At 37.2% G+C, this 23,734-nt stretch overlaps 1 protein-coding gene across 7 annotated transcripts in view; it reads left to right on the top strand.

The window, feature by feature from the left end:
- Positions 1-15,486, top strand: part of SLC4A4 (solute carrier family 4 member 4) — a 351,609-nt gene extending 336,123 nt beyond the window's left edge. For all 7 annotated transcript variants that reach the window (XM_045881041.3, XM_045881040.3, XM_045881042.3 and 4 more), the window contains exons 22-26: positions 1,385-1,558; positions 3,840-4,001; positions 7,380-7,476; positions 10,067-10,145; positions 11,086-15,486. In XM_045881041.3, coding sequence (XP_045736997.1) covers positions 1,385-1,558; positions 3,840-4,001; positions 7,380-7,476; positions 10,067-10,110 — 477 coding nt within the window. In that variant the 3' untranslated portion in view covers positions 10,111-10,145; positions 11,086-15,486. The remainder of the gene's footprint in view (positions 1-1,384; positions 1,559-3,839; positions 4,002-7,379; positions 7,477-10,066; positions 10,146-11,085) is intronic.
- Positions 15,487-23,734: the final 8,248 nt, after the last annotated feature.

Genomic DNA, 23,734 nt, shown 5'->3' on the forward strand with positions numbered 1-23,734 from the left:
AATATTCTTTTTTCCCCTAAATGGAAAAATATGGAACTAATATGGCTCCCAAACTAATAGTTCTTCTTCTTTTTTTTTTTTTTCTTTTTTGGCCTTAATAGGTCAGTCTAGATCAGAAGTTTGATTTTTATATGTTCTAGGTACTTAACCGATAGTTGGAGCTCAGTACATGTTTATTAAATTAAATAGAAGGCAAAAAATCAACAATTTCACAGGGATGGGGAAAAAAATCTTTTGCTAAAGGCACAGCCTGGGGATTTCTTAAATTCTGCAGTGCTGTTGTCCCTCTTGCCTTTTCTCTTTACTTTTCTCTTGATTCTCCCTCTTTTAGACCTTTTGGCAAGATTTGATTTAGCAAGAAATTTTGTAACCCAGTCTTTATAAACAGCAGGATCCCCTCCAGTCAAAAGTAGGCCTAGATGGAGAAAGAAAGTTTGTTACATAGGAAATACCTTCCAAGAAGCTTGTCTGTGATAGTCTAGTTTATTTGCACACTTCCCCCTTTCCTCTGGAAAGAAAGTAGAGATATTATGTCAGAGTCTTATTACATAATAATTGAATTCAGCAGCTATTTACTGAGTATCTTTCATTCGAGGGATCCTCTGGGAGGTACCTAAATATCATCCTCACCATCATCCACAGCAACTCAGCAGTTAATCTTTGAGGCACAGCACCTGGCACAGAGGTGCTCGGCGGCCCGTGTAGTACCTGTTTCTGTGCAACATTGTGATAGCCTCTCCTAGGTTCCAATGTCTAGTTGTTGACACTCTGAAACTCACCATCGTAGTCCTATGGCTTTTCTTTGAAAAGAATGGTAATGAATTGCTGAATGTTATTAGTTAAGTTATGCCATAGATAAATAATGTGGAATTTATGAAAATACCAATGCATTCCCATTTTCAAGTTGGAAACTTCCTTTATATCCTTGAAACATCCCGAAATGTCTAAGATGCATAGTAGCATCTTTTCTTCTTTCAGGTAAGGTGGCTGAGGCAGAGTAAGATACATGAGTTAGATGTCTTCCTTCATTACAAAAATAGTCACAAGATTCTCTCTCCGGAGACTCAGATAGTAAAAACAGAAAGTAAGAGATGAGCATCTAGAATTTATATTTGGCTTTGTGACTTTATTCTTTGGTGGCCACTTTGTCTCCTATATCTGCATAACATTCCTGCAAAGTAACAATATTGGAAGACTCCTATCATGTCTTACTGTGCTGGACTAAATTTCTGCATTCTCTGACCGGGGTCCTCTGAAAAGGACACTGCTTGCCTAAATTATAGAATATATAAATGACTAGTCGTTAGTTAGGCATTATGGAAATGACTCTGTGTATCTGCTCTTGAAGTAATATGATTGTACTCTCATCTCCTTTCCTCCCCAGTTCATGGATCGTCTGAAGCTGCTGCTGATGCCCCTGAAGCACCAGCCAGACTTTATCTACCTGCGCCATGTCCCCCTGCGCAGGGTCCACCTATTCACCTTCCTGCAGGTGCTGTGTCTAGCCCTGCTCTGGATCCTCAAGTCAACCGTGGCTGCTATCATCTTTCCAGTCATGGTAAGGATTCCTTTGATTGAACCTCCCCATGAAGTCATAGCAGTGGCATTTGTTTTTATAATATAGAAGACACATACGTCTTTTCTGTGTGGTTCTCATTTTTTCCAGCTTTGGCCAAATAATTTTGATTTGATCAATTGTTATTTAAGGTTCCAATGTCTGTGGTCATCTATGCTGGACTTTAGTGTCAAACTCAGCTGAGTTCAGATACCAACACTGGTTTCTGCTGGCCGGGGAACCTCCATGAGCTGCCATGAACTTGTCAGTAAAATGGGCATGGCTTTAGTACTGTCATTCTGAGCAACGATGATAAATATGAAGTATAGAGCACAATGCCTGACATCTAGTAGACACCAGTGCACAGGAGTTATTTTTAAAATATTGTACAATAGAATCAATCTAAATGATAAAGTACAGCACATTACAGTCCAAGTAATAAGAAAACAAGTTTGGCAACTTCTGAGAGGTCCCAGTGAATTAGAAGGAATGGAGTGAAAAGTGCAGTTTTTGAAGTTCTTGCTAAGTTTAAGGATAAGTCTGGGCTCTCAGTCCTTGCCACGATATGATGAGAAGCAAGGTAAAATAACTAGCATTGCACTTGGAAGTACAAGTGAAAGAAGGAAAAAAGGAAATGCTAGCCCTGCATTCGGCTTTATCATTAAATTTTATACTTTACCATAATTTTCCATTTTTTGCAAGAAAATGCACACGCATATACTTGAAGCAAGTCATCAAGCTAGCCTCAGGTCTGATCTGTCTCTCCCACAACTTTGGAAACAGAATTCTCATACACAGACATACTTTATTTTTTTTAATAAAAATCCTCTTACTCTTAGCCAGAGTTATTATTTTATCTCATGTGTATTTGTTGTTTGTAATTTTTTTTTGCCATAAAATACTAGTGATATTTGTAGAGTCATATTTTTTTCATGATGGTCCCTTATATCCACCCCCCCCTTTTTTGTCTTAAACTCTGTTAGTACTGGAAAACACAATGAGTATGAGAAATGACTCCCATTTGCCTCTTGGTACGGTCTACCTATTAGTTTTGCTAAAGACAGGAAAAACAAAGTTATACCTGGATAAAGTTGAAATAGTCCAGTAAATCACTTACTGCTTGTGCTTAATACTAATAAAAAAATGCGTTCCCTTTATAACTTTATTTTTTATCTTTCTAGAGCTTTTCTTTGATCACCAAACAATAATGTAGTATCAGTAGGGTAGATGTTGTTAATTTCTCTAGGAGATGAAGAAACGGACCTATAGAGAGCATGATGTGGATAAACAACTGTTTAATCTGAGACAGAGTCATGATTCTCATATATCCTGTGTGTACTAATTTTACTCTTGAGCAAAGGCATCTTTAATGCATCTTTAGAAGTGACTGTTCAAGGGCAACTCATAGCATCAAAGATATATATTTTAAGAATACTGATTTTAGAGGCAGACAGCTGGAGCCCTTGTATTTTTTCCTTACCTGGCTTTGTGATCTTGGATGACATACTTATGTCTCCAGGCCTCAGTTTCCTCAGTTGTAAGATGGAGATCGTAATATCGACTTTTTGAGTTTGTGGTGGGAATAAATGAGAATAAATGGTCTGAGCATACTCAAGGACTGCCTCATTATTAGTACTTTGAAGATGTTGTAGTATACTGTACATTGTAGAGATTTTCTTGATTTTCAAAAACTTGTGTAATGTTTTAATTTTGAATAATTAGAAATCAAATGCAGGCTGTTTCTTCCCTTTAAACTTTCGGTCATTTTATTGAAAATCTGACATGGAAGAAAATGGTCTAAAAAATAATCCTTTCGTGGGTGCCTGGGTGGCTCAGTCGTTAAGCGTCTGCCTTCAGCTCAGGTCATGATCCCAGGGCCCTGGGATCGAGCCCCGCATTGGGCTCTCTGCTCAGCCGGGGGCCTGCTTCTCCCTCTCCCGCTCCCCCTGCTTGTGTTCCCTCTCTTGCTGTCTCTCTCTCTGTCAAATAAATAAATAAAATCTTAAAAAAAAAATAATCCTTTCGTGTTGACATTCTAAGTGAATGTGATCATACATTTCAGTGAAGAAAGTAAGTTTTATTTAAGACTTCTATGACCCAACTTTCCCCATAAAGAAAATGTCTGTGGTCCAGGTAATATAAATCCGTATAAGCAAGATGAGTTCTATCATATTCTAGCCTTATGCAAGATAGGTTTCTACTGCCTTTGATAGGGTACTATCAATGCTCACCATGACTTCATCTGACATGGTTTCTTTTATACTTTCTATATTTATCCTTTTAGATCTTGGCACTTGTAGCTGTCCGAAAAGGCATGGACTACCTCTTCTCCCAACATGACCTCAGCTTCCTCGATGATGTCATTCCAGAAAAGGACAAGAAAAAGAAGGAAGATGAGAAGAAAAAGAAAAAGAAGAAAGGAAGTCTGGACAGTGACAATGATGATGTAAAGAACTTTCCAAAATTCCAAAGTAAAGCTAAAGAGATAAATGTGAAAAAAATATATATGTGAAATATATATATGTGAAATATATATATATTAATACATATAATCCTTTATGTGAGATATGGCTGAGTTCCAAGAATGTTCACCTGGCTGGGTTACATGTCATTCTTCACTTTCCTTTGCCCTTTATTTTCTCTCCTTAGTTTTTTATATTTTCTGAAGTCTTTCTGTAGCCATTAATATACTAATAGCAATAAAATGACTTCCAAAAAAAAGCCCACCACATCTAAAGAACTTCAGTCTCCCATCTCATAGATAAAAAAGAAAACTTGCTTCATAATGCTATAAAATGTATTTGGTTCACTATTGATGATCCAGGATTTAAATATGAGCTAATAACTCAGTTTTATGTAATTTCAAGCCTGATGTGGACAAATACCTATGACCTCACCTCCGGTGATCTATGTATCCACTTGAGTAGGCTCTCAACCACAGTTCTCTTCTATTGTACTTATCCTCACATTGAACTTGGACATGATTTAAGATGATCTCTCTGTAACCCTTCAGTGAAAAGGAAAGGGAATTGGAGCTTAGGGTCTTTATACATAATTGTAGTAGGCAGTTTTGTAGTCCAGATGATCCTCCTGCAATTGAGTGATTAAGTTGAGAAATAAAATTATTGGCCTTTTTTTTTTTTTTTTCTTTAGGAGACCATTTCACAGGTGCTCCAGTAGGGGTCTGTAATCAGTACTAGGAGAACAGCTGGGATTATTTCACACACGCACACACGCACACACACACGCACGCACACACGCATAATTTATCCCAGTAGCCTTTCGAAAGGACTGCCAAAATGACATTTTCTGTGTGAAGATTTGTTGTGGATTTTACACAGCGCAGTATCCACATTCTAATTGCACCCCTGGTTTACAGTTGTAAAGTGGGAATATAGTTAAGTTTTGGTGTCTACTCTGTACTTGATCATTTTGAGTGATCATGCATACACGTCCTACTTGCCATAACAGCTCTTTACAGTATATGTTTCTGTTCCTATTTTACAGGAGAAAATGTAGCCTGAAAAATGTTAAGTCATTTTTCTAAGTGTACCCGGCCAGTACTGGCAAAGCCAAAACTCTAGCCCAGGCCCGTCTGGTTATTTCCAGCTGGTCAGGCTGTCTGATTGTATTCTTTGTGGAGAACTTAGAAATAGTGCAGTGAAGGAAGGCAACAGACAAAATTGGATTTCAGATAAATTGATCCAATAAAAAAAGGCTAAATATATGAGGCACATTTAGCTAAAGAGAAAAGAGTCCGAGGGAGCTTTGGTGACTGTCATCATCCATTTTCAATGAGAACAAGTGTATAGATTTTCTGTTTCCAGTGATGACGGAAAAAGAGATTGTGTTTAAATTGCAGTACAGATTAGGGTGCAGTGTTAAAAAGAATGATATGTTTACACATTGACTAGAAATCAAAATTTGAAATTAATTTCTAGACCACTCAAGACAAAAAAGAAAAAAGGAATGCCTGAAATACTGACATAATTGAAGTAATATTTCATCTTGAATTTTCAAAACAAGTATGCCAGTTGATGTACATGGACACCAAACTTAAAATTTATCACATATTACTAATATATGAACTAATATTATAGAACCCTCATCTCTAATCGTTTTTAAGAAAAAAATAATAAAATACCGACTTTTGAGATGTTTTAAATTTGTGTTCTCTGGTGTCAAAAGTTGGATCAGATGAGCTCCTGAGAAGTCCTTCTAATTCTTTGTTTCAATTTTTAAGAAATCATATTTTACTTAAACAATTCTATTATTTTATTAATGGTATTTCCCATTTCCAGCTCTGTATTTCCAACAGTTTTCTTGAAGATAATGTGTGATACTTGTTTCTTTTCTTTTCCTCTTTCTCTTCTTCCCCCAGCCCCCGCCAAAAAACAGCAAGCTTATGTATTTGTCTTAGTGAACTCAACCAGGCAATTTAGAATACATATGTGTAATAAGTTCTCTGTGTTGAGCTCATTATTTAGGGGCTCTCCTAGCGTTCACCTCGTAATCAGGGGTGCTGGGGTCCATTGATAAAGAGAGCTACACAGGGGCACGGCAGCTACAGAACTTTTATGCGCAGAAGTATTGAAAATTATGGCTTGGCAGTATTTTGAACCACTCAGTCATTTTTGGATCTGGCTGGTAGGCTATGGTTAAGGGTCGGCTTCCAACCTGTTCATCTATAAATGCTATTATTTGGAGAAACGTTTGAAATACTGTGATTAAAACTCGTCCTTCTTGATATTCTCATAAAGGTACATGCATGTGGCATCTTCTTTTTTTTTGTTTTGGTCAATTTAAGTGCAATATCTTAGTCCTTTAAAATCATACTGTGGCCTATTACCCTCTTTAGATTCACCTTAAAAGAATTTGCAATATATATAGTAGTCTGTATGTTAAGGTTTATTTTTTCTTTATTTTCTTTGACCTCTGGTTCTTTTTTTTTTTTTTTTCCTCCTCCCATCTTTCTGCTAAAGGGCATCACTTTGGTACTTTCAGTTAAGGAATGGATTTGATCTTTTCAGTCCAAACATAGACCTGTATTCAATATAATGAATTCCTTAAAAAAGGAAGGAGGTAATCCTGTGAAAATCTGTTATAGTTTTGGCTTTGGTGACCTGTTTTTTCAAACAGCCCCATGAATAGCTGCCTGATTTTATCATTTTATTTTGGTTGTGATTCTTCTCTGCTTACCTGACAATCATAGGTACCTTCCTTTTGTTTATTTTCTCATGTTTTGCTAAGGTTTCAGATATTTTTGGTATAAACAAATTTAAATGAACCTTTAACTCTAAAATAGTTTTGATGGAGTATTGGGGGGGTTATTTTCAACTATACATCAAGGGCTCCTTGATAGTGAATGTTAGTCTTCTACTTGTCTTGGAAGGAAAATCTTGGACATGGAATCAGAAAGCATAAACGAAACAGGAATTTCAAGACCATGTTCTAGTTGAGGGAGTTTACTAAATTTAATCTTTCATGTTGAGATTATTTACTTTACCCTACAACAAAGCCATAAATATTTGCGGATTGGGAATCCAGCTTATGGAAAGCTTTACATTTGTTTTAATTTATAGTGATCTCTCTTTGGTGTGGTTTTAGTTTTAATTGACTTTATCCCATTAAGTCAGAAGAGAGGAGAACAAATGTGAGAAAAATTGTGTAGAATTTGAAAAGTTAGCAAGTAAAAATGATTATGTCAAAGTCTTTTCTCCTTAGACAATGTAAATGGTAATATGATAGGTTTGATCAATACTGGGAGAGAGGGAGGGCTATATAGTAAAAACTTTCTAAAAATTGTTGTAAATTTCTTTCACAGTCTGATTGCCCATACTCAGAAAAAGTTCCAAGTATTAAAATTCCAATGGACATCATGGAACAGCAACCTTTCCTAAGTGATAGCAAACCTTCCGACAGTGAGTAGAACTAACCTCTTGCATGTCTGCTCAAACATGATTTGCACTTGCAGAGAAGAAACTTTAGAATTATCATTTACATTAACTTTCCCTCTATTTTCTTTTCTGTTTTTCTGTGTGAAGATTTACACTTACTTACTATCAAACTTAGTTTTACATTCCTTGAGCTTCGTTCTCTTTCCTTTTATCCATAACCTTTTAAGTTTTTGTTTGGTAGTCTTTTCTCTGACCCACATTATCACCAGTTTCTTTCAGTTGCTAAGCTCATAACCGTATTTTTGATTGGCGTTCCATTCTTTCCCCGCAGGCATTTAGAGGTGTGGCTTGTAGTACCACATCACTGTCTGTTACTGTCTGTCTGCCTTAGGCTTCAGCCAATGACCAGCTGAGCTCAGACAGAACCTGCATCTGAATCATCAGCGAATCCATTGTTCATGCTGAGCATTTGGAATAATTGTTATTTTCAATTAAATTAGCAATCATAAAATATTAATACAACTTTTTAGGTATTACTTATAAGATATATGCAGTTTCTTCCTAATTTCCTTATTCCTTTTCTGCTATTTCAAAAACACCTTTTTAACTGGACTGGTCTTTTGGGGTGATAGGTTGGTGGCTAAGGTGTAGTGATTTCTGACACATAATCTTTTCTTCTGTAATTGGGGTAACAGGCCACTTGAAAAAGGGGACAACCTCTATGGTAACATTAGTGAATATCTCAAGCTTTTCCAATAGCAAGTAGCAATTGCTTCCAAACTACTTTCACTTTGGGGTGTCATTTGAAGAAAATATCTTCTTTTAGATCCAGATGCACTTCAAAGTCTACTGACCTATTAAGGGGGAAAAAAGACAGTTGAGACACTTTTATTTCCGTTTGACAGTGCCACTTCGACTTCAGTAAGAGGTTACCAAGAGAAGTTTGGAATGAATGACTATTTATGAAAAATGGGTATATTAGTTATCTGTTGCTATGTAACAAATTACCACAGAATTTAGCAACTTAAAACAACAAACAAGTACTTCCTTATAACATTCCCGACATTCAGGAATGTAGGAACAGAGAGGATTTAGGTGGTTCTGTCTCTGGGTCTCCCGTGAGATTGCAAACAAGCTTTTGGCTGGGGCCAAGCTTGAAGACAACAGGAACTGGGATCTGCTCCTAAGCTCACGCGGAAGGCAGTCGGCAGGAAGTTTCAGTTCCCCGGCCCCTGGGCACCTCCGTGGGGCTGCCCATCATATAGTTGCCCCCAGTGCCAGTGAGAATGGAGAGAGAAACCAAGACAGAAACTGCAGTCTTTTATCACTGAATCTCAGAAGTGACGTGCCATCACTTTTGCCATGTTCTGTTGGTCCCTCACAGACCAACCCTGGTACAAAATGGGGAGGAATTACCCGAGGACATGAATACCAGGAGGCGCAGGGAACATCGGGGGTCACCTTGGAGGCTGGCTGCCACACTGGGTTTAGAGAACAGTCTCGCTTTGGTGTCCAGTCCGTAACCTGTAACTTGTAACTGAGGCTAATTTCTCTTCAGTCCTATCAGCAGGATTTAGTTAATATTTCTTTTCTGAATTCAAGCTCCTCAAGCCGTATCCTGGCTTCATGTTTCATTTATTAAGGCTAGAGCATTAGTAGCAAAATGAAACTGTGAAAGGGACACGGCACATATGTCTTCTGTTGGCATCATGACCTGTTACAGCCTTTCTAGGTACAGTTTAAAGGCTGCGACAAAAATAAAAAATTTAAAAAAGCACCACCAGCTAGAATTCATGGAAAAAGTTTATGGCAAATCAATTATTTAGTGCTGGTTGTTATTCATTCTCTCAAAAACCCATTAGAAGGATACATGGAAAATTGATATGATATTAGAAATTTACTTAACCAAAATATCTTTGGTCATTCTAACTGAAATCTTTTCTAATGTCATATTAATCTTTTATAAGCCATGAAAGAACAAAACTGATAGTAGAGGTGCCCGATAATTAAGTTCCTCACAATCTTTTCCTCCCCCATGAATAACACCAGGACAAACCTGTGGGCGCTGAAGATGAAAGGAAATCCAAGGGCAAGGCTGAAGACATTAAGTAGATGCTCTAAAATTGATTGGCCTCCTACCCTTTCACAGAAGAAAACAACAGTGGTCCATCCCAGAATACCTAGGGGAAATGAAACTAACAGATTTTTATCTTGGTCACCTAACTTAGTTTCTTAGCTCAATACGATGTCTCTTGAAATTGTCTAGGGGTGCCTGGCTGGCTCAGTTGGTTGAGCATCTGACTCTTGATTTCGGTTCAGGTCATGATTTCAGGGTCATGAGATCAAGCCCAGCTCCGCACTCAGCGTGGTGTCTGCTTGTCTTTCTCCCTCTACTCCTCCCTCTGCTTGCACATACTCTCCCTCTCTCACTTTCTCTTTCTCTCTCAAATAAATAAATAAAATCTTAAAAAAAAAGAAAAAAGAAATTGTCTAAATTTGCCTCTCTCTTTCCAATTGTAATGCATCAATTTTTACAAAGATTTTTATTTTTACTCTAATTTTATACGTTACCGAAGGGTACTGTTCACGATTTAAAGAAATTTTTCTTTTCCAGGAGAAAGATCACCAACATTCCTTGAACGCCACACATCATGCTGATAAAATTCCTTTCCTTCAGTCACTTGTATGCCAAGGTAAAGGACAACTCGGTGTTTTATGTTGTTCTATGGGATGATTACCCCACAGAAATGTAGTCCATGGCAGATTATTGGCAGAACGCCTTGTTTTCCTTCCTGTCTACAAGCTATCTTGAATCAATTACCCAATCCCCAAACCTCACCCCAGCTTTTATGTAGAAAGTATTCTAAGAGACCTACTATCCTTAGAAGTAATGGACACATTCAGTATCGTTAAGGTAAAGCCCAGGATCAATGTTTGCTTTTATCATTTCCATATCATCTCTGATTTAAGGGATAACCGCTGTTTTCTGTCAGCTGTCCAGTAGTTTTCTTCCCTAATCTTAACACGACTCTAGACATTTCACATCTTCCTTGATTTTCCAAAAAGCAAAATCTCAGAACATTTTCTTCATGTAGGTCTATTTGTCCTTTGATTTCTGATAGTATCACCCACCTGTCAGTCCTCCTTCTTGATTTTTGTGTTTTTGTGTTTTTTTGTTTTTAATCTAAGTGTGAAAGTTTATGAAATTTTCTACTTGAATCTCTTGACTCTTTTGTACCTTCATCCCATTTAAAAAATGTTTGTTTTTGGGATACCTGGGTGGCTCAGTTGGCTAAGCGCCTGCCTTTGGCTCAGGTCATGATATCAGGGTCCTGGGATTGAGCCCCGCATTGGACTCCCTGCTCAGCGGGAAGCCTGCTTCTCCCTCCCCCCCACCCCCCCTGCTTGTCTTCCCTCTCTCGCTGTGTCTCTCTGTCAAAATAAAATAAAATAAAATCTTTAAAAAAATAAAAAAAATTAAAATGTTTGTTTTTAATAAGGAGAGAGTAGGTAAGTAAAGAGAACAGAGAACACGTTCAGCTTCTGCGCAATGCACATACATTTGACAGATGACAAGGGGAATCCGATTTACTTACTATTTCTTTTTTCTTCTTTTTTCTCTTTTTTCTCTAGTCCTCCTAGAACTCCAGTAAAAGTTGTGCCTCAAATTAGGATAGAACTTGAGCCTGAAGACAATGATTATTTCTGGAGGAGCAAGGGAACAGAAACTACATTGTAACCTGTTTGTCTTTCTTCAAATGGACAGTTTTTGTTGTTAATGTTCTTGGGTTTTGTCTAGTTGTTTATTTTTTAATTCTTGTTTTGTTTTGGTTTTTGGTCATTGGCCAAATAATCTAGCACTCACTCTGCTTCTCTCTTGCATAGGTAAAATCAAGACAGTAGTGCACCGTTCCTTAAAAACATCTGAAGAATCCCCTCTTCTTTTCTTTTTTTCAGATGTGTCCTCTGACATCCAAATTCCTTTGTCACTCAAGACACGCACAGACCCCGTCCTTTCCCTTTATTAAGCAGAGGGCAAAAGTATTAAGGCTTTTTGTAACACCTTTGATTAAAATATTGAAGGAACTTACAACTTTAGCTTTGGAGCTGTGCTTACTTACTGGCTTGTGTCTCTCTGGTAGAAGAAACTGGGGCCTCCAGGCAGAGTCCCTCCTTGCTTATCGAGCTCTCCAGGACTGGAAAAAAGTGCTGCTATGCTAACTTGCTCTTGCTTGTGAGCCCTAATCTTAGAGTTATCAGAAGAAGAAAAACTCAAGGTACTTTACTCCCTGTAGAGAAACTATTGCCATCATTGTAGCAAGTGCTAGAATATCCCTTTTTCCTATGCAACTTTTTTTAACCCTTTAATGAACTTATCTGTTGAGTACATTGAAGAATATTTTCTTCGTAGATTTTGTTGTTTAAATTATGGGGCCTAACCTGCAACTCATTTTTTGTCAATTTTTTAAACTTTTTTTTAATTACTGTAAAGAAAATGAATTTTTTCCTGCAGCAGGAAACATAGTTTTGAGTAGTTCTACCTCTTATTTGTAGCTGCCAGGCTTTCTGTAAAAATTGTATTGTATATAATGTGATTTTTACACACACATATACACACACAAATACACAATCTCTAAGGTAAGCCAGAGGGCTGGATCAGATTAAAAACACCATGTTTCTAAGCATCCATTTTTCCCTTTCTTTAAAAGAAACTTACTGTGCTATGAAGAGATTGGGGGAGAAGGGAGAAGCTCCTATGTAATGGGAATAACTGATGTTTTGTTAATAGTAATATCCGGGCATAGATCCTGATTGTATTGCCATGTCAATGTCCTATGCAGTATTGTTAGACATTGTTTTCATTTTGAAATATTTGTGTGTTTGTGTACATACTCTGTGTGTGGCTGGTGCACATATGTGCAAAGTTGGAAAGAGACAGAGTGAAGGTAGGCGATGGGCAAAGTTACCCAGCCTCTTGTGTCAGTTTTCATAAAACCCAAACCACATATGAAAAATCCATCAGAGGTCTAAGAGACTGACTCTTATACAAATGAGGGTAAATATATTTTATTGCCGGATACACCATCATTGATCCAAGAGCTCGTATTTACAATACAAAGTCCGTAGGAATATTAACAGACAATTTACTTATCTATACGGTGTTTGTGGGAATGCAGATAGATCTGCAGAGGTGTGTGTATATATATATATATATATATATATACACACACATCCACACGTACATTTTAACAATGCTCACACATGCTTTTAGGATGGAAAGGCAATTATTCCTTGTGATTGGGACATTTAGAATATATATATGTGTGTGTGTGTGTGTGTACATGTATTTCAAGGTACCATATTGAAATTTAGAAAAAAGAAAATTAGGCCTTTGTTAACCAAATTTAGCATGTAATTTAAATGTAATGTTTTAAATAGACTGCATTATGTATTGTGAATCTGCATTAAAAATAACATTTTAAATATTGAATTCATAATTTTGGATTCATAGAACCATATTTGTGATCTATCTAAACTAAATATATATAACTAGGAGGAGTACCAGAAGCAGGATGAAACCATATATTTTGGTTTCATAATATGCACATAGTGACTCTCTTGTATATTCTTATATTAATTCTTATATTAATTAAATTCTCATTCTTATATTAATTAAATTATAATTCTGTCCTCTTAAAATTTTGATTATAAAAACTTTATTACCCTGAATTAGTTGTTACTTTTATAGTATCTGATAATCTTAAAACTTTAAACTTTATACAAGTTAGACATAAATGACCTGCAATTTTTTCATTAAAAGAAGCAGCAAATTACATGTTATTTGTTAAAACCTTACATGCCAAGTTCTGGCATCACATTTGTATTTAGAGCTATCCTTAAAATGATTATATTATCTAGTTTTTTCATTAGTCTAATATAAAACTATAAGAAGCTTTTCCTTTTTCTTTACCAAGGGAAGCATCAATAAAATGTCTAAGAGTCACGCATAGTAAGTTTAGCCTAACGTATGATCTTTTTAAATTAAAGACACTTTTGTTCGCTTTTATAAAGGCCCTGGATGTAATACTTTATTTTTCTGATCATGAATCAAGTATTTGAGGATTCGTGCCTCTCTCCATCTCCTTCAAAGAACTCCTGAAGCAACTTAACTCAGTATTTCAGCCTTTGAGTAGATCTAAAGGCTATCTGCACCTCCACTTATGATCCATATTCTGTGACCAAAGGTTGAAATTCATGAAATGAATGCAGAACAGTACCTTCCGTTTGCTAAAAGTAACAGTTCATATCAAACCCTTTCAATATTTTGGAACCCAGGGAAGCTTTTAAAGAATCATTACTTTCAGAGGAACAGGAGTAGTTACCAAACAAGCAAACAAAACCCGCAGTCCATACAGAGCCACCGAATCATCTGTATTTTAACTGAATTTACTCCTTTTCTGAGAAGTTTCTATGTAAACTGGACACACAGAATACAATACAATGGGGAATTTTTTTTTTACCAAGTATCTTTCCCTGGTGTGAGTACAGAGACATGAAATATTGAAGTTGTTAGGAGAATAAGACTAAGGGCAGCTCCCAAGATACCAAGCAGAAGGCCTGTGATTGTACAAACTTACTGCTGAAGAGATCACTGGGCCAAGAGTTGGCCTTATCAAAGGAGCATAAAGGCCTCTGGTTTTGCATTTGAAAGGAAAATCTCTTGGAGATGCTGTTTTCCTTGATAAAGATCACTCTTTTCTGCCGTGTGAGACAGTGACTTGGAATCCGAACTATTTGCTGTGCCATGGGCCGTGGTGTTCCTGCCTCTTCTTCCAGTCAAGCGGTGGAGTGGGGCTGGGCGATGGAGGCCTCAAGATGTACAAAAACAAAAAACAAAACCCTCTCTGATCAGCCCCCACCTCAAAAAATGGGGGGTGGGGAGAAGTGATCATCCGCTGTCAGTAATTTGGGTTGTGTATATGTTATGCACACGCACCAACACACACAGAGTAAATCTTTTATCAGCTATATATTGCTGTTTAATACAGAGAACGATTGTCTTCCGAGTTTTTGGTTCTTTTTTTTTTTTTTTTTAACTGTGTTAAAGTACTTGAAATGTATTGACTGCTGACTATCCTTTAAAAACAAAACGAAACCATTTGAGTTGTATTACAGAGGTTGACATTGTTCAGGGATGGGACAAAGCTTTCTTCAATTCTTTTCATACCACTTAATGATTTTGGTGCAGGAACTTGAGATTTTCTTATTTATTCCATGATATTTCACATCCATTCTTCACAGCATGAGCATAAAGCCCAGTGGCGCCAAGTGGCTGAATACAAATGATATTTTACAACACTTGACTGTCCGAAGGGCCTTGGGAGTTTTCAGATGATGATTTCACTGAGCTTCATTGCAGCCTGAAATAAAAAAGTTGTATGATATATGCTAACCAGTCAAGTTGTGTTTTGACCAATTTGGATATGCCCTATTTCTTAGCTCATTTCTCTGTGCTCTATGGGTACATAACAAATATCCTGAATTCTGTGTCCCAAGCAGATAATTGCAACTCAGGGCTAAAGTCATCCAGTGAAACTTTTAGAGCCAGAAGTTAACTTTGTCCCAGTCCTACAATGTGAAAAGAGTGAATAGTTGCCTCTTTTTAGCCATTTTCATGGCTGGTACATATCTGTACACCTTACTTTTCAGAATCAATACGCACTTTCAGATATTCTTATTTTTATTCTCTTAAGTCTTTATTAACTTTGGAGAAATGATGCATCTTTTTATTTTAAATGAAGTAGATCAACATGGTGGAACAAAATGATAAAGAACAGAAAACATTTCAATATATTACTAATGATTTTTTCCAATATAAAACCTAAAATTCCTATAACATTATAGTATTTTACAGTTTTATGAAGCTTTCTATTGTGACTTTTATGGAATTAAGAGATGAAGAAGATGAGATATTTTAGCATTTATATTTTTCAAAATTAAATGTATACTTAAAATAAAGTAACTTTATGCATTTATGAGTGTCAAGTGCTTCTGTTCAACTCTTCAAATAATTATTAAGTGCCTATTCTTTTACTCTTTGGGTGTTACAGGGAATACAAAGATTTGAGTAAGTTAGAGTCCCTGACATTAGATGGCTTTTTAAAACTCAAGGTAGGAGGATAAAGTAAGTGTCCAAATTATATAAAATAAGAGATTGTAAGAATTATCTATTCAAGTATTAATGAAGTAGAATCATGCAAGCATTCATAGCAAAAAAAAAAAAAGTCCAGCTAAGAGCAATGGAACAATGGAATGATCAACTAATGAATGGATAAAGCAGATGCAGTATATCTCTATAATGGAATATTACTCAGCCATCAAAAAAATGAAATCTTGCCATTTGCAACAACGTGGATGGAGCTAGAGAGTATTATGCTAAGTGAAAGAAGTCAGCCAGAGGAAGACAAATACCATATGATTTCACTCATGTGGAATTTAAGAAAGAAAACAGATGAACATACAGGAAGGGGGAACAGAAAAAAAAGGAGAGAGGGAAACCATAAGAGACTCTTAAGATGGAGAACAAACTGAGAGTTGATGGAGGGAGATGGGTGGGGGATGGGCTAGATGGGGGAGGGGTATTAAGGAGGGCACTTGTGATGAGCACAGGGTGTTGTGTGTAAGTGACAAACCACTGATCTCCACTCCAGAAACCAATATTGCACTCTGTGTTAACTAAAATTTAACTTTAAAAAAGATGCATAGATAAAGATATGGTATGTATATATATATATATATAATGAAATATTACCCAGCCATCAAAAAGAATAAATCTTGCCATTTGCAATGATGTGAATGGAGCTAGAGTGTATTATGCTAAGCAAAATAGAGAAAGACAAATACATATGATCTCACTCACATGTGGAATTTAAGAAACAAAACAGATGAAACATACGGGAGAGGGAAAAAAGGGAAACAAACCATAAGAGACTCTTAATGACAACAGGGTTGATGGAGGGAGATGGGTGGAGGATGGGCTAGATGGGGGATGGGCATTAAGGGGGGCACTTGTGATGAGCGCTGAGTGTTGTATGTAAGTGATAAATCACTGAATTCTACTCCTGAAAGCAATATTACACTGCATGTTAACTAAGTAGAATTTAAATAAATTTTTTTTTAAAAAGCAATGGGATGGTTTCATTGAAAAAGTAGTGTTGTTATTCTTTTATAAATAGTGAAATATAAAATGCCATTTTCTTGAATCCAGGATAATGTAGATAGTCAATTCTCAAAGCAAAAAACAAAACAAAAAAAACTGCTAAGGGGCGCCTGGGTGGCATGGTCGGTGAAGCGTCCAACTCTTGGTTTTTGCTCAGGTCATGATCTGGGGTCCTGGGATTGAGTGCCATGCTGAGCTCCATGCTCAGTGCAGAGTCTGCTTCAGATTCTCTCTCCCTCTCCCCCTGCTCATGCTCTCTCTTTCTCTCCCTGTCCAAAATAAATAAATCTTTTAACTTCTAAGCATAAGCACTTTTAAAAAAATAATTATTCAAATGAACAAAATCTTGGAATGGTACTCCTCAGAAGATACATGATACATACCACATACTTCCTGCTGGGCCTATCCAGGCTTCCATGCAATATTTACAATTCTCTTGGAAACTTCAGTTCAGCCCCAAATTATAATCAGAGAGTGGTGGTTGGTTGCGAGTGGTGGGGAGCAAATGGAAGGGATGAGAAAGAACCATTGGTAGCAGTTAAAAAGTACATTTAAAAAAAAGATAATGAGACAGACATTAGTTATAACAATCTTTCAATCTGGAAATTTAATATCAAGGCAATAGCTCTGATGGTGGTAGTGGTGAAAGTGGGGTTTGGACTTTATCACCGAGCTGGAAGAAGTAGCAGAAGCCACACTCTGAATAGATAATATGGGAGAATTTGATTAATTCTTCAGTGTACCCACAGAGAATTCTAAATATTGTCATGTATAACAATAACTGAGTCCAGAAATTAGGATCAAGTTGTACTTAGTATGTTAGGGGAAAAAAATGGGCACTCCAACAGCTCTTCATTTTGCTACTTCACCTACCTGACCTACCTGAGAACAGGGAAGTCAAGTGCAGAGGCCTCTGAACTACCAAACCATGTGTCTCAAGGTCTAGGCACCACAGCTTGAGCACCAGAGTCCTGGAAGAGGAACTCAAATCCTCCCACAGAATCTGTTTACACGTATTCAAAATGCTTGAATGGCTTAAGCTTGGTCATCTATAGCTTTCTCAGAACACAGGACATGAGAAATAACAGAGAAAATTATAGGAAAACTGAGTTAGCAAGAATAAATAACTTCATCCTGATAGGAAGAGAGAAGATATTTTTAAAACTATAAAATATACTTAAGAATTTAAGAACTGGGGCTATTTAGAGGGCAACTGGGTGGCTCAGTCAGTTAAGCGTCTGACTCTTGATCTCAGCTCAGATCTTGACCTCGGAATTGTGAGTTCAGGCCCGGTGTTGGGCTCCACACTGGGTGTGGAGCCTACTTAAAAAAAAAAAAATTCAGGCTATTTAGTACAGAGGCAAGGACACCACAACAAGTCTTAAAGACAAATGTATTGGTTTTATATTGAAATGATTAAATTTTACATGTTTTGCCTACTGAAAATATATACTCCTTATTCTGCCTCCAGGATCTTTTTTTTCTTTTTTTTAATGTAAAACTGATTTATATACAAATTGGTGAACCAAGATTTCTTCTCTTCAAAACTACACTAAAATGATTATAAAGGAATAAAAAAATTATGGAAGGTGGCACAAGTGGACTAGAGACACCCACAAATTCTAATGATGAAAGGCCAATGCATATTTGGATGATGAAGCCGACTGCAGGAAGCTGCAGCTTAGAACGTGTGCAGAGGAGGATGCAGTCAACGCCATGGTTGGCCAAGAGAATCTAAGTCTCAGACTCAGACATTGCAAGGGGATCAGGGATGGGAATGGGAAGTGGGGCTGGCTGAGAATGGGCATTAACAGGATGGATGTGTGTATATATATAGCACCTCCTCTGCTTGTCAATCAGCCTAATGCCCAGCTTTTATCCTTAGATTAAAAAAAAAAATCAGAAAGTTCTTCTCTTAAGATAATTGAACAAATTGCCTTGGGAAAAAGTGGGAGCACCTGTTTAAAAAAACAAAAACAAAAACCTCGTCATCTGACATTGATGAATAAATTACCTTTCTGTACACTGAGGCAAGGCCTGAGGGTCAACAAGACTCACCCATAGGCAAAAAGTTCCCTGTCAAAATTTTTTTTCTCATTCTAGAATGTGGAGATATGTATGGACAGTAAGAGTCACCAAACATGTGAAGAAATCCTTTAAGCATTATGGAGAAAGACAAAGATTAATAGAAAAGATTAATCCTATGTAAACAAGTATTTTAAAGACTAGAAGAGAACTTTTAAAAAAAATCATTGTAATTTGCTTTCTCGAAAAAACACTACCTATACAAAATTTGAACAGGATTATTTAAAAGAGAACAATCAAAGAATAAAAGAGAACATTTGGAAATTTAAAGTACCATTTCAAATTTTTTTTACAAATTACAGAGTAGTTGGAAGATAATGTTTATAAAATATCCCAAAACAGAATATCAAAAAGAAAAGAGAAAATGTGTTAGAAAAGGCAAAAAGTATCAATCTATAAAATCAAAAATGAAGGTAGATACACATCTTCAGATATAAATCTGAATGGGCAGAACAACAAATTTATATACACATAACATTGTGGAATTTCAGGTAACCAAAAATAAAAATTTCAAAACACAGGAATCAGAATATCTTAAAATTGTCCATAAAAAGAGGCCTCCTACAGAGAAATCAAAACCAAGATGACAGCCTTTTCAACAGCAAAATTGGATGCTAGAAGATATAGTGCAATGTTGTAAAATTTCTGGAGGAAAATGATTTTAAACCTAAAATTCTAGATGCAACTAACCTATTAATAAAGTGTAAAGCAGAATAAAATATTTAGAAACCATGAAATTCCAAACAGTATATCTTCCCACTCACCTGTTCTTAGGATATTACTCAAGAACATACCTCACTATGAGTGATTCAAGTGAGAAAGAATCAAGGTCACAAAAAGCAATCAACCCAACCTTGTCAAATAGTAAAGTCCCAGAATAATAGGTGTTCATTAGGCGTAGAGAGCAACCAATCAAAACTAAAGTAGAAGGATGGAAGGCTTTGGGAGAGAACATAGAAAAAGTACTCCATGGAATGGCTCAAATGACTGGAAATTTGAAAAACTTGAGTATAAGATGAAGGCATTGGAAAAAAGGGCAATTAGAAAATTCTGGAAAAATAAAAGTTGTACAAGAAAGTCATGGTCCAAATATTAAGAAATCAATCCAAATTGGAATAGAAGTTACCAGACGTCAAGGAAAAAAATGCACTAGATTCCAAGAAGGAGTAAGAATCTGGAAGATATTGGGGATATGGTAAACATTTGTCTCAAAGAGAAAACAAATGCAATCAGAAACTCTAGGGAAAAAAAATTTTAAATACTGTATGAGCAGTAAATACTCCAAATATGTAGTAGACTCATGTTTTGAGCTATTGATGGAGTATAAGGAAAGAGAATTTACTTGAACTTGACATTCTCCTTTGAGTGACTCGGGTGTAATTATACTAGATTTATAATTACATCCCACTACTTGAGTCTACAAGAATATTTATTTTTTTAACATAGCCATAATGTTAACACAGAATATTAGCATAGTCATAATAATGGAAATATATTTTTTGGTTTCAACATTCAAAAAATGTTAGGGAACCAGATGCCAATGAGATTACCCATGACCATGTAAAAGGCAGCTGACAGAAGGTTGGGCAATAGGAGTGAGAAAGAAAAGATGGAGAGAAGTGCAAGGACGCTGTGTCCATCAGCAATGTGTTGGACAAACTAATAACTTTTAATTTGGGCTTAAATAGTCTGGGGTTAGGCAGCTTCTGGATATTGTTCATTGTGTAGATGCTGTCAGAGCTGGCATCTCTGTAATTCACTTGGGTTCATTCATGTTCAAAGAGAGCTGTTGCATTTTCAGAAACATCAGAACAGGAAGAAGCAGGGAGATAGACAAAGGGTTTTCTCTTGGCTGGGCTTTATCTTTGTATTTGGCGAAGGAAATTCTGTCCCGCAGGCTTCTCCTGTGTCTTGTTGGGTAGATCTGATTCACGCACCACTTTTACATCAATCACTGTCTAAAGGGAATTTGATTAGCCTCTTCTGGGGGTTAGAATAGGGTTGGGGTCTCTCCTTCCTGAGCTCAATGTATCTCAGTCTAGCACCTGAACAAATTGGAGGTGGTGTGACACGGTGGGAAGAATGGTGGATTAAAGGTGAAATAGCACCGTAATATGTTCTGTTTTGAAAACAAGCATCGTCCAGTATCGGGAACACGCTTGTCTTCTTTTACCCTATATAACCTGACCTTGTATGTCAGACTGACCTGGTAAAAATTTAGCTCAGCCGGGATGATTTCAAACGTTGAGATTCAGCAATAGAACTGTCAAGGGCTGCATCGGTTAAGCATAGCAGCTGTGGAGCTTCAGTTATTGATTAGGTTTCTCAACGGGCAGACCCAACTGCTGACTTGGGGTAGAACTACAAGTGACTATGAATTAGTGGATTAGTGACTATATAGGCTGTTTTTAAAGGATCAGCTTTTTGAAGGGAGACTGTGAGAGATGCTATGATTAGAAAGTGCTGTGTCTATTTTTGATGCCATGATATACATATCCTCCTACTGAGTACGTAATTTAATACAAAATGTGTCTTTTTATATAATGCTTCTAGAACACCATGCGAGCTGACATCTACAATATGAATACGAGTTAGGTTTAACATTTCAATATCTTAATTATTTATTATCTAAGATGGGAAGCTTAAGTATTCCATTAACAAGCTGCAAGATGATGCTGTTGGGTTATTTATGGATCTTTGTGAAGGGCAACACTGGTAGGCTGCATTTTCTTTGAGTGCAGTGCTTGAGAAATCAGACGTTTCAAAGACGTGGAACAGCTGAGTGTGTGGGTGACTAATATAGAAGGATGCAGCGGTTAGGTATCAAGGGTTTGGAGTGTTCCAAAACCTTCTGAGTCTCAGTTTCCCGTCTGTACACAGAAATAATAACAATATAGTATTCATCTCTTAAAGTGGTTGTAATGAGAAACACATGTAAGGTATTTAGTACAGCACCTGTCAAGAATCATACGCCTTCTATTCATATTTCAGCAATTCAAAGTATGTAATAATTTGAATAAAGCCTGAGAAGAATTGTATATGCATGATTGCTAAAAAGCTGCTTCCAAGCAAATTAATACTTTTCTTAAGATTTTCATGGAGAACTTCTAAACTACTTGAGAATTAACTACTTTCAAACATTTAAAAGCATTTTCAGAGTGACTGTCCCCATAGAAACAATTATAACTAATTATAAAGCTCCCCCATCTATTTGTTAAAGTATATTCCCTGAAAACCTTCACTGGACCATTATTTATTTAACAATCACTTAGATAGTCTCACTATATGGTAGGCAATGTTCCTGATGCTTTACAAATATATTTTTTTAAGATTTTATTTATTTATTTGAGAGAGAGAGACACAGCGAGAGAGGGAACACAAGCAGGGAGAGCAGCTGAGGGAGAGGGAGAAGCAGGCCTCCCGCAAAGCAGGGAGCCCGATGCTGGACTCGATCCCAGGACCCCGGGATCATGACCTGAGCCGAAGGCAGACGCTTAACGACTGAGCCACCCAGGTGCCCCGATGCTTTATAAATATTAATCTGTCCTCATAACAACCCAATAAGAGATGTACCATTAGTTTTCCATGTTATAGTCAAAGAAACCAAGGGGTAGAGAGGTTAAGTAACTTGTCCTTAATTGCTGTCAGGCTGCAAGACGCTTCTCAGCACTTCGTCAGGACCCAGACTCTCATTCTAAGTGTGTTGGCTGCTGACAGTCACAGGTGAGTCCTTCCTCAGAAATTTCCTTTGGCCACAGGACGCTGCTTTACCCAAGGTTATTCTCCTCCCTCGAGAGCAGCCCACATCCAGTGCCCCTTACCTCAGTTCAGGACATCTCTGAAAGCCATTCCAGCTACTGAGCAACCATGGGGATCCGCTACAGCCTTGTGGCAACCATGTTACACCCCAACTCTCTTTCCACTCAATCGTGTGGTCTTCACTCCCCGTGAGGGTTCATCCTGAGAGCACCCTCCAGAAGTCTCCTGCATGGAAATCTCTGCCTCGGAGCCTGTTTCCCAGGAGCCCAACCTAAGAAAATCATGTATCTAATAAGTGGTAGAGCTGACTGGAACAGTCTAGATCCAGGATCTCTCCCCTTAACCACTAAGCTATGCTAATGCATTGTAACAATTCACTTTAATAATATGCTTTGTAAAGTCAAAGTTCTCACTTAAGAAATATTCCGTAAGACTGATTTTTTAGTAATCCATTTTTCTTCCCTATTCACCCAGGCGAGTAAGGTTGTTGATGCTGGTCCTTTTCTGGATAAATATTCTGAGATCTTTTAGCTCTGTTATACCCTAGATCCCACTACAATGACAAGCCAAGGGACTCCACGAAGGGCTCTCTGACTAAGATGACAAATATATACCTTTAGTGGTAGTTTAGAAGCCAGTAAATGGGGAGCTAGCTCTACAGTTGAGGCTCCTTCAAATTCTCTTAGGCACTCAAGACTTTTGAGTTTCTGTGACACCATGAGAGTAGATTCAGTTTTCCAGTTCAAAAAAAGCACAATGTGCTGATATTTCTAATCTCTTACAGTAGGTTTTCCATCTCTTGGGTAGTTCGTTAGGAACACTTCTTGATCCCAAGCCAAAGTGGGAACCTGTTGAGCTCAACTTCCACAGGTCTCTTCCCAACCTCAGTGATGCCATGAGAACCCAAGAAAGCAAGCCTGACTCTCCCAACACTACATTTTAGTACTTACTGTTGTAGCACAACAGAGTGACTCATGTTCTCAACCAAAAGCTGAAGCATCTGTCAGATGGGATGGCTGCTACAGGGCTCAAATATATCTTTTAAAAGGTCAATATGCTCAGCAAAGCTCCAAAAGAGGAAGAAAAGTCCTATCAGTTAGCTCAGGAATAATGATGTTGAGGAACAAAGGCTTCAAAAACTCATAGGCTTATAACAACAAAGGTTTATTTCTGCCTTCTACAACAAGTCCATTACAGGGTTGGCTGCAGCTCGGCTCA

This window comes from Mirounga angustirostris, unplaced genomic scaffold, assembly GCF_029215605.1.
Source record: "Mirounga angustirostris isolate CCGP_5_RB_7025 unplaced genomic scaffold, mMirAng1.0.hap1 SCAF_2, whole genome shotgun sequence".
Lineage (NCBI taxonomy): Eukaryota > Metazoa > Chordata > Mammalia > Carnivora > Phocidae > Mirounga > Mirounga angustirostris.